The sequence below is a fragment of the Coturnix japonica genome, chromosome 1 (assembly GCF_001577835.2).
Source record: "Coturnix japonica isolate 7356 chromosome 1, Coturnix japonica 2.1, whole genome shotgun sequence".
Taxonomy (NCBI): Eukaryota; Metazoa; Chordata; class Aves; order Galliformes; family Phasianidae; genus Coturnix; species Coturnix japonica.
In genome coordinates this window covers 148,553,847-148,565,243 of record NC_029516.1, presented here as the reverse complement: position 1 = coordinate 148,565,243, position 11,397 = coordinate 148,553,847, and the positions used below count along the sequence as shown (strand labels likewise).

General features: G+C 43.4%; 1 protein-coding gene across 1 annotated transcript; it reads right to left on the bottom strand.

The window, feature by feature from the left end:
* Positions 1-3,864: 3,864 nt before the first annotated feature.
* On the bottom strand, positions 3,865-11,057 carry RGCC (regulator of cell cycle). Its single transcript, XM_015851726.2, has 5 exons — positions 10,934-11,057; positions 10,644-10,841; positions 7,087-7,194; positions 5,890-5,952; positions 3,865-5,140 (listed from the first exon to the last, which is right to left on the bottom strand). Exons 1-5 carry the CDS (start codon positions 10,968-10,970, stop codon positions 5,133-5,135), a joined length of 414 nt encoding a protein of 137 aa, XP_015707212.1. The 5' UTR covers positions 10,971-11,057; the 3' UTR covers positions 3,865-5,132.
* Positions 11,058-11,397: the final 340 nt, after the last annotated feature.

Genomic DNA, 11,397 nt, shown 5'->3' with positions numbered 1-11,397 from the left:
GGGGCACTGGAGGAACTGTTTTTTGACTACCTACACAATATGCTGGGGCTGGAGAAGAACTCATGGGAAGTATTTTGTGCTAAGAGATAATTTGCACAGATGGTAAAAGTATGAAGAACCACAGCATCCCTGGTGAGATGCACGACTGAAAACATCATGCAATGATATGGGTGTTTTGTGGGTGAGAACCTACAGCTTCCCACTGCAGTCAACAGGGCTGGAGCTGCCCTATAGCTTGGAAAAAACAACAGGCTGCTTCATTTAGTTTTGTGCAGTGGGAGCTGACGGGTACCAGAGCCAGCTGCCAGGGCAGGAATTTCTTCTGAGATTGTTTAAGGCTGCAGAAGTGCTGTGAGCAACACACACAGACAGCTCTGAGAGGAGCTCTTGAAGTCCCTAATCCCAAACTCGGCTCTTGTTCAGACCACCAACTTCTTTGGATGAGACATGTGGCTAAAGCCAAGCTCTCATCAGCTCCCTCTGAGTTTGAGTGGAGGCATACTGGAGAAATTTGCCTTGTGCTTTAAGTGGAATTCAATAGAGCGTGCCAAGAAGCTTTGAGACAGTTGATGTGTGGCTACTAACGCCTAATAACCCAGTGGTGTATTAGCAGCACATTGTGCCAGCTGTCAACACAATAAATGAGCAGGGATGCTGTTTAGAAAGAGAACTGAGCCCTCTAAGCAAAACTCACATTCTTTTTCCTATAATAAACTCTGCAGATGAGCAAAGCTACTGCTCATAAAGCAGTTTTCCAAGTGCATAAAGCTATTAAAATATACACAGCGTTAAGAAGCCATCTATGAACAAAGACTGCCCAGATCAGTGCTGGATGCTGCAGGAAAGCCCAGGACAGTCAAAGCTTAAAAACACCGGAGCCATGGGCCAGCTCTTGGTGTAAACACAAGGGGACAGCAATAAGGTATGCTGGCTTTTGGGCTGTCCTTACATTAACTCTACTGTTTTCAGCGATGGAGAGAAAAACAGGGGAGAATATGATCATCCACTTAAATCTAACCGAGATGTTCAGATACTGGTTTATTAACCCAGAAATTATCTGCAGTTGAAACAGCCACTTGCTATGAAACGCTTCCTTACCTGGTGTCTTTACAGTACACACTGTAGCATGGGGACATCTGGGGGTTCACTCTCCTTGTAAAGGCTATGGAAAGAGCCAAGGACAACAAAACTGATCAATACTTAAGTTTCCAAAACAGAAGTGAAAGAACAAAAGCAAAGTTCTATAAGCCCTTTGTATCAGCTGCTCTGTTGATACAGGAGCATTTAACTGGTGACTCAGAGCCTGTAAGAAGAAAAGGGTCCTGATGTGATCTGTTTTACAGCTCTAAACCCTTGAGATACAACGGTCAGTATGCTCTTACATGAACGTCAAGCTATTGAGATAGCTAGAACCATTAGCCAGGCTGCAGTGAAGTCAGCAATGCAGAACGCCTGTTAAAGTAACACAGAAAACAGGAGTTCTCCCCACTGAGGATATACTGTTTGCAATGTCAGCGCACAGAACTGGATTTGGCTCAGTAGCTGTTGCTGTCACATTGGTTTTAGGACAATTATTCTGCTTCCAAACACAGCACGCTGTAAAGTTGGATGTTTCTTTCTAGCAGATGTGATGTCTAACATATTCAAGCACCTTCGCATAAATGACTCTCATGCAAAACAGGCTCCAGTGTGGCAAAAATAACTCTTGGGCAGTAAACTGGGAGCTGATGGAGTCTGAGTTCACCTACAGAGACTCACGTGAGGTGGGTTTTTTCTGTTTCAGAGAGATTGAAGCAGTGGGATGATAGCCTAAAAGCGGCAGTAAGACCTAAGAGAATCTGTATTTGCAGACACATGTTTCCCACCAGAAAGATGCAGTCCCTGTGTGTTCTCTTTGCAGACATTTGATACTGAAAACAAAGCTGAAATATAGCCACCAAGCATTTGTAATAGAGGTGAGAAGGCACAGGGGCAGTGGGCTCTAGGAGAGGGCAGAGGCTGAGCCCTTCAAGGCAGAACCTGCTTTTCCTTTTGCATAATCACTGCCAACACTACTGTCTCCCTCCCTCACAAGGCCTCACCTGGCTGTAGGTGCATCAACAGCAGCTAAAGACACACAGGGGAGAAAAATCCTTCCCTTGGCTCTTCTGGAGAAAAATCCTTCCTTTGGCTCTTCTCTCCCTGCTATAAAAGGCTCAGAAAAATGAGTATGTTAGCCAGCTTAATGAGTTACCACGTATCAGCTGAGCCTGGGTGACCGCACTGAGGACACAGTCAATAGCAAACTCAAGATAAGACACATTAGCTCAAGCCTCAGCGATAGAGATTTAAACTAATCCCTTTAACCTTGAATTTGCAGCAGGTAAGGAGCACACTTGTAAATAATTGTTGCTCCTCACCCTATGCATGTTAAACTGGGACAATAAGTTTGCTTAGTGGTGTTGGCTGAGAGACTGTTCTGACTCCAAATTCTGCCTCACGGTTCAAGAAGGTCAAAACAAGGATTAAAAAGCCAGACTGGCCCACAAGGGCAGTGCAGCCTCCATGAGTGGTCACTGCAGATAGAGCATCACAAGAACTTTTCTCAGCAGTGCATTGTTCAGTCACATATGTAATTAGATGATGAACTTAAGTATCCTCCAGAGAAATGACATCTACATCAGTGCCTTTGTTTTGACACAAGACTTTCAAAATAGAGCATCAACTGAACGGAATTCAGACCATCAGCTTCACAGAAGACACTCCCATATTTTGTAGCTGACGTTCTCCAGAGCTGCTGTATAAGCAGGCAGAAATCACCACCTGTTTATGCATAAATAAGATTAAATAAAACAAGCAGATGGTGATTTAATCCCCAACTCCATCCCCAGTTGACCTCACATCACATCAAATGAGGAACATGCTGTGCTTTAAACCTTTGCTTATATGGGAAAAGTCTTCAGGATTGAGCGTCTACAAGGACAAAGTACTGCTCTTCCCAAAATACTTACAGTAGTTCAGTGACATCACTCTGTAAAGAGAAACAGCCAACTTTAAGTACTGACTACAACCAGCATGGCTTCACCAGGCGCAAGTCATGCCTAACCAACCTAGTGGCCTTCTGTGGTGGTGTAACTGTGTCATTAGTCAAGGGAAGCACCACTGGTTTTCAGACATTCAAGGTCAGGCTGAGCAGGGCTCTGAGCACTTGATCTGGCAATAGGTGTCCCTGTTCCTTGCAGGGGAGTTGGACTGGATGACCTTTAAAGGTCTCTCTCAGCTCAGAATGAATTTTGATTTGGTGATCACAGATCAGCCATTCAGCTGTGTCAGGCAGCAACTGAATGTGCACAGGGAAAGTGGAACACTCATGCCCAGTACTTCAAGCTATCTGATTAGAGTGATGAAGAAGCAAACAGCTGCTCATTCCCCTTCACCCAGACATCACTTGAGTTGGCCTCTTCTGAAACATGTGGCTTACCTAAAAAACTGAGTTCAAATCATTCTGCCTCTGGAGCAGAAACATCCACAACCCACAGCCATTCCATCTCTCACCATACCAAACAGTGCAAAAGTGAAGGAAGGCAGCTAAAAGCTTTCAGCAGAAAGCCAGCTCACTCCATTTCTATTCCAAGCGACAAGTTATCAATGATGAATCTGCCATAGGAAACAAAGGAATTTTTTCTTGTTTAGGAAAATACTCCACCATCTCATATAATCCTCCTGGTTCAAGGAAGGAACAGCTCAAGCAACCACATTAGGTGTGTTTCAGACTTACTGCTGGATACTATTCCCACTTGGGAGTGGCACGGATACTATTCCCACTTCCACTTTCTTACGCGTGAAGAAAACCAGAAATCCAATCACATTACACTTTACACAATCCAAGTTCTTGCTCATTTGTTTGAAAATCCAAAGCAGAGGGATAGATTTGACCACAGAGCTTCTGTTATCAGATAACACGGATTACCCTTTCCCCAGGTTGCAGAAGACAGGCTCAAATCCACTTGCTAAGCCCCTGAGAAACAGGCTGGTCACTGTGCCATTGGTGCAGATGCATCCTTTTCCAGTCATGGCCACATTTTTAAAGATAACAGCTCCAAGGGGCACAATACTTGAACCACTTCTGTGACTGTTCACTAGCCTGCTACAATCAAAATAAGACCTGCAGCTTAAACAAGTCTAGTTCACTTTGCCTGAATGGATTAGGGGGCAATCACATGAGCAGCTTGGACAGCAGAGCTGAGTGTAATGCCTGCAGCAGCTGAAGGAGAGCTCGCACATTATCTTCAGTGCTTAATGCATATGGAAAGAATCAGGTTCCTTATACAAAACAAAACAATACAGCTTCACCTTCCACTCTTGCAGCAAAACAGCAATGGTCAGGCAGTCCTTTTGAAGAGATGGAGACTATTTTGGACGCAAGGTTTTGCTGACACTGGACATTTGAGCATTTCCTCAATGCTGCAGTTATCTCTTTAAACTCCTAGGCCTAAACGCCTAACCTCCTAATTAGTACTTAATAGAGAATGACATGTAACTTTAAATACAGCTTTTAGACAGGGTTCGAAATAGGCGCTATTGTTCATATCTGTACTAAGTCAATGTTATTTCAGATTACCTTTAATATAAATAGAAACTTAACTAACTTTAATTTCCTGACTGCGTTAGTTTTTACATGGTAAAAAACACTTGCTGAAGCAATTTGATAGGAACAATATGAAGTTCTGTACAAAGACAGTGTAATACATTTTGCCTTCACAGTTCATGTCTTCATATGAAAGTTTCAGAGATCTGGATTCCAGTTCAGGGTTTATTTGTATAAAAATATATTATAATGGAAAAAGCATTAAAAGTTCTCAACTATATAAAATTACAAATATATTTTTCATAAAAGCAACTTTAAATTAAAATTCAAGCTATATTTTAAAGTAAAATATAGCTGGAAAATTTATGTTATCCGATTCCAGCTGCTGCAAAATAACAACACTGATGTTTGCCAGTTAAATACTTGTACGAGTTTGCAAAGGTTGTGTTCAGAAGGTGAATATCTTGGGTAACAAAGTTATCAGACAAAGGCAGCAGATCTCCATGACTGATGTCACTTATCCCCTCAGATGACACCCAGAGGCAAACAGTGCCAAAGATTCATTTCACATACCTGAAAAATACAAAACAAGAACAACTATGAAGTCTGTATTTAATGAGACTGCTAGCTGCCTGACAGGCACAACTATTCTTTAAGGTTTTTTATGAAGTAATACGAAAGCCAAAAGGTTGACATAAGAATCCAAGTCCGTTATTAATATAATAGTTGTATTACAATTCAACAAGAAGCTACAGAAATATGCGTAACTTCAAAGCATGTAAATAGCAGCTCCTCAGAAGAAAAAAAGAAAGTGAAGTATCAGGTAGAAATTGGACTTTTCTAGAATTTCAGTGTATGATAAATAACCAGGAAGCTAGAAATATCTTAATCCTGGTTTCACTTCTGGGATAGGGAAGTGGGAAGCTTGTAAGGACAGCTCTCGAGTTAAAACCAAGACAGATGGCCTTGAATTATGGGGAAGAGAAAATACCTCCATGAATACAAGAAACCCAGTTCACAGCTTTTGAACACATAGCTCTGTGGGTTTAGTGTTGTTTTGGGTCCATGAGGGGAAAAAAAGCAAACACCCAGTATCATACCTCAAACAGCATAGGAAAAAAAAGAATAGGCAGAATATATGGTAGGGAACAAGGTACTGGGTTGGCTTCTTTGTCTTGTTCACCCACACACCTCTCAAATCAAAATGAAGAACCCAGTAGAACAACTGGAATATACAGCTTCCACCAACACACTGGCTTTTGTCACCTTGTGACTGTGATCAGTGACAAAGCAATAAGCAGACTCCTAAAAAAACTACTTACTTGCTAGTGTTCTGTCCAGATCAGCTATGAATTCTTCCAGTTCTTTTGTGTCTCCAAGTTTTGCTGCAAATTAAGAAGGGATAGTCAGTATTTAGGTGTGACAAAAGAAACCACTGGAACTACACAATCCCCCAAATCATTTTTAGTGGTATCAAATCTGCTCTGGATTGCTTTTGGAGGAGTCAACAGCTGCTGCAGTGTATATAACTTCATATAACTGAATATAACTGTATAAAACTGAAGTTTTCAGTCTTTTTGACAAGACCAGGTCAAGCCTGTTTAGCTTCCTTTAAAAGAAGGCGCTGAAGAAGTGGGGAAAAAGCTGTAGATCAACTCTTCAACTCTGCTTGGAATAGCAAGGTCAACCTTTCTACTGTGGAATTCTTATTACTGTATTCAGATACTGCATCCATGGCCTTACCCTACTCAATTAGCTCCTGCCCAAATCCTAACCTTATGTCAGCATCTGTGGTTTGCTAGATGTTAGATCCTCTGATCAAGAGCCACACACATTCAGTTTAAACGCAAGTATTTACTCAAATTTCCACTGCTGACAACATCACAGGTTCCATTCACTCTAGTTTCATTCCAAGTGGCATCCTCATCTCACTTCCGTGGTCTATTCCACAGTGGTCCCAACTATTTCTGCTTTCTCAACAGGAAGAAGGTCTTGACCTCATGTGCAACTCCTGGCCAAGTATTAACTGAGTGGTACCAGTTTAACTGAAACACTTAACTCCCTACTTATTAACTATGACACATTTCTCCATCATATCATGGTAATTAGTAGAAACATTTTATTTGTTACTTGCAACCAGCGCAGCCCCACATCTTAGCTAAGCATTTCTGTACATAGACGGGATGCTTAGGTTACTTATTTAAGTTAGACTTGTTAATTCTAAAGCGAGTGTTCTGTAAGCTGTACCACAGATCTGAACAAACAAAGAACTATCTGTAGCTGGTCAGTTCAAACCCAAAAGCTACTGAACAACCTGCAAAGAAGCACGGATGACTTATGACAATGCACTGATCATAAGCAGCAATAATACTCGCACTTATAGCGTGCTTATCAGTAATCCTTGCTTTTGAATGAAAGCAAAACTACGAGTCAATGCATGAACATATATATATCTTTGACCAAAGGAAGAAGCCTATATAACTGAGAACTCAGAAGAAACATTGAGGATTTAAGTCTACCTTTACAAGGAGTTACTGGCGGAGATGGCAAGCTTGGAGTAGATGCAGTTGGAGAGTTAAGTTTTTCATCACTGAGGCTGAAACTATTCCTGTAGAGTGAATCTGCGCCTGTTAAAAGAAAAAAACAAAAGAAGAAATGTCATTTCAAGTTAAAAATAGCACCACCTCAGATTCTGCAGTAGGATTACATGAAGAAAAACAGAAAGTTTCTCACATGGGTTTTGAAGTCTGTAGAACTGAAAGTTATTTTAAACGTTTGGTGAATTAATAAGGAATGATCACGAGAACAAAAGCTATGAAGCCGAGTATGCTTTTACCGCAAAGCCACTAGTATCCAGATGTAGTGATGCTGGGAAGCTATTACAAACCAGTGCTTCTCATGCATTAAACCCAAAGCTCCAGTTGCTTTTACCTATGGCTGAAATAAAGGCTTCTTTTTGAGAACTCCTATGAAGGCAGCTTGGATTTTAGAAGACTAGTGTACCATTTAAACTGACCTCAAGCTATTCATACATGTTGATTTACATCCACACACACACCTGAGTTCTTCGTCATCCTGATTCCTCTTGTATTTTTCTCTGTAGCCCTTCTATAAGCACTTGAAAGTACTGACCACTGACCTCACAATGGATTAAAACCAGGAAAAGGTGAAAAGCTTTCACAGAACAGCGTTTACCCTCTGATGGGCTGTAAAATCAAACCATTTCAAGTAAATATGGCTATTTATCTCTCTCAAAAAGCAGAATGATATTTTAGGTAGTGCCTTTTGCTTATCACCAAGTAGCAGTGATTTTAGTGCTGGGAATATCAACTGGATAAATAAAAAACTGAAAACAAAGCACTGTTAAATTCCTGTGGTACTCACAGTGCAAAACCACCAGCCTTGTAAGTGGCATAAGCTGGGCAGGCAGCTGTGGGAAATAGGACAGTCCAGTCCTGTTACAGCCCAGGCTCACTCACTTGCCTTCAATAAGGGGCCCTGGAAGACTTCCACTGCCATGCAAATACAACATCCCCTGCAACTTAATAGCTGGAGGCTGATGTCAAGGATCTCACTGCTGCTGCATCCAACCCCTTCCCTCCCTCTCTGATGCAAGTTCATCTTGCATTCAATTCCTTAACAGTTTTGGCTTTGTAGTTGGATTCTACTGCCTGTGTCCACGTACAAACTACATCTCTTCGAATTGTCTTCTTAAAAGAAAAAAAGACCTTAAAAATCTGATAGTTAAGCAACTGAGTTGATTTACGTGACCTAAACTAAGCCAACAGAGGCAAAATTAGGGGGTTGCAACAGATATGGATGTATTTTTACCTTGGCAATGTAATCTGTAGTTAGCATTGACCTTTGGTGTTCCGGTATATAAATAAGACACAAAAAGAGCAACACTGCAATACCATGAGAAATATCCACCACCACACAGAGCTGGCTTCACATATGGCTAAACATACATATTTCATAGCATCGTTTTGCTGCCTTCTGCCCAGCCATCAACAATCTGTTACAGCACAGCCACTGGAATCTCACACCTCTCATCATCAACACAAATAGGCTGAACAGTGTAAGAGATCCGAGATCACAGAGCTAACAGTCATAAGGAAATGATCTTGGAAGCCTGAAATTCAGACGTGTAAGCTCAACTTCTTGTTTTTTTCAAAGCTTACCATCTTGTTCCTTCATCATGCTTACTACTGGTGAGGCAGCAGTGCCAGCTCCAGTTATCCCTAAGGTTTCCTTACTTAAAACATTATTCAGATAATTTTTGCCCAGAGAGGCTGTGGATGCCCATCCCTGGAGGTGTTCAAGGCCAGGTTGGATGGGGCCCTAGGCAGCTTGGTCTAGTATTAAATATAGAGGTTGGTGGCCCTGCCTGTGGCAGGGGGGTTGGAGCTTGATGGTCCTGGAGGTCCCTTTTCCAACCCAAGCCACTCTATGATTGAGTCTTGCTAATTTAGTTTTATTTTCTTACACTGGGTGAGGTCGCAGTAACTCTCCTGATGTCATTTGGGATGTTCTGGAAGACAGCTTGTCCCCACCCAAACTATCTCATCTTTAGGCTGGCAGCTCAGTCTAATCAGTCATTTGGAAACTATTTCATTTCTTCACTAATTTCTGCCATCTCTCTGCAACTTTTGTATATACTGCAATAGAGCACATAAACAAACTGTTGAAGCTTCAGCACTAGAGGGAGGCATCAGCCCAACCCTAAAGACTTCCATGTATGTAACTGTGACTACCTGCACCAAGCCAGGCACTGCACATTAACCAAAGTCATTCAGCCCCTGAAACTTACACCTGTTTGACTTTGAATTAACGCACTCTCTAATCCAACTCCTATTTTATCACAATGAACACAGTATAAAACAAAGATATCCCTCAGCTCGGAGGCTTCTGCATCATCAATAACCTGGATCACGAAGCTGCTATTGTTTCAGCTGAATTCATCAAAGTCGAAACAGAATTGGTATTCACCCAAGAATGTCTGCTGGACTGAACCCCCAGTTGCATCATGGTTTCCAGCAGTGACTCAATCAGCTGTTGTGGTTAATGTAACTCTCGTGTGCCAAGCACTAACATCACTGTGAACATCTGCACACACTAGTACTTTCATTACCATGAGATCTAGAGTCTGGTGTGTTACATATTTGTAATGCTTAACCACAGCCAAGACAGACCTCGTCCAAAGATCATCTAATCAAACAACAAGCCGAGTGCCTTGAAATTGAGTTACAACTTAAAATGCCCCCCTTCCCCAAAATCATCCTCCACTCAAAGTCATCACCATGGGAGCAGCAGGAAGACGTAAAGCCTAACCTTCAGTCACCACATCAGTAGAGCTGAGGTCAGTATTAAACCTTGTTGGGAGACTGAAACCTCACAGTCAGAACTACTCTGTAAATATGTGACAAGTTGTTCTCGGAATAGTCTGCAGCACCAGATAAGATTTTGCAGAGGCAAAGTCTTCATGAGCAAGACCATAACCCAAACTATACACAGATAACCTTGTTGGCATTCCTTTTGCCTTGTTACAGATGCACTGCAATTACTTGCTCTATCAGCCCAGCTTCTTCTTGATCCTGAAGTGATGTTTAACCCACATATTACCAAAGGAATAACGAGGTCATGAATTCAACACTGCACTTGCGCTACAGGACAGAGACCAAATGAAAGGCAGCCCTAGGGGGAAAAAAACTTCAGTCTGAATAGAAAGAGCCTGAATGGAAAAAGCCCTACACCTATTCTTGAAACAGCCACAGGGAGCATCGCTGGATTACATCAGACACCGGAGCCTGTTCTGTACAAGGAGCTCTTCATAAATTCACAGTCCTGCTTCAAAAGAAACTGCCTGCCCTGAATGAAGCCTTTAGCAAGTGTTTCACTGGGACTCTTCTGAGAGAGAAGGAAAGCAGGCTGATGTTCTTTTCCTTTAAACATACCCTCACATGGTTGAGGCAGCTGGATCCTAATAGGTCTCTTAGTATCCCAATAGTAGAGTATCTCCCTAGATAAAGCCTCGTGAAGCTATCACAGATAGATAGATAGACCGGTCCACACTCACTCTCGGAGTCGCTGAGGCCGCTGCCGTCGCTGACACTGGCGCTGCTCCTCCGCTTCATGCGTTCCAGGTGCTCCCCGTAATGGAAGCGGCTCCGGCCGGCGGGGCAGGCGAAATCCTCCAGCACCGCCTCGAACTCTCCCAGCGCCTCCGCCAACCCGCCCGCCTCCTCCGGCAACACCGCGGGGCGCCGGCCGCCGCCTGAGGGGGAAAAGAAAGCGGTGGCTGAGCGAACCGCTGCGTGTGGAGACCCGAGTCCTCCCCGGGGTCCCACCTCGACTCCTCAGCCCTACCTTGTCCCGTCGGACGTTGTGCTTGCAGCGGCTTCATGGCGGCTCCACAGCCGCTGCCGGCCCGGCCCCGCAGCCGCCGCCTCTTATAGCCCGCCCGGGCCGGGGGCTGAGGGGAGGGAGCGGGAGGCGGTGCTGCCCGCCGCCATGGGGGGAGGCGGGCGGTGCAGGTGTGATGCGAGGCCGAGAGTCGGCTTCTGTTTTCAGTTGTATTCAACCGCAGTATGAGTGGGTTCTGCAGCTAGACGGTGGAAGAGCTGACTGGGAAGGAACAGGGACCTGGACAGAAGAGAAGGTTTCGGGGTGACCTCATTGCAGCCTTTCAATACCTGAAGGGAACCTACACCCAGGAGGGGAGTAAACTCTTCGAAAGGGCTGACAATAGCAGGACACGGGGAAATGGTTTTAAGCTAAAAGAAGGAAAATTTAGGTTGGATGTTAGGGGGAAGTTCTTCACTAGGAAAGTG

What these genes read in the sequence shown, in the direction of transcription:
- RGCC (XM_015851726.2), bottom strand. Translation starts at nt 10,970, where the DNA reads ATGAAGCCGCTGCAAGCACAACGTCCGACGGGACAAG. An exon ending in ACAACGTCCGACGGGACAAG is followed by an intron (nt 10,842 to 10,933) that starts GTAGGGCTGAGG and finishes TTTCCCCCTCAG; the next exon opens with GCGGCGGCCGGCGCCCCGCG. An exon ending in GCCAGTAACTCCTTGTAAAG is followed by an intron (nt 5,953 to 7,086) that starts GTAGACTTAAAT and finishes CTTAATTTGCAG; the next exon opens with CAAAACTTGGAGACACAAAA.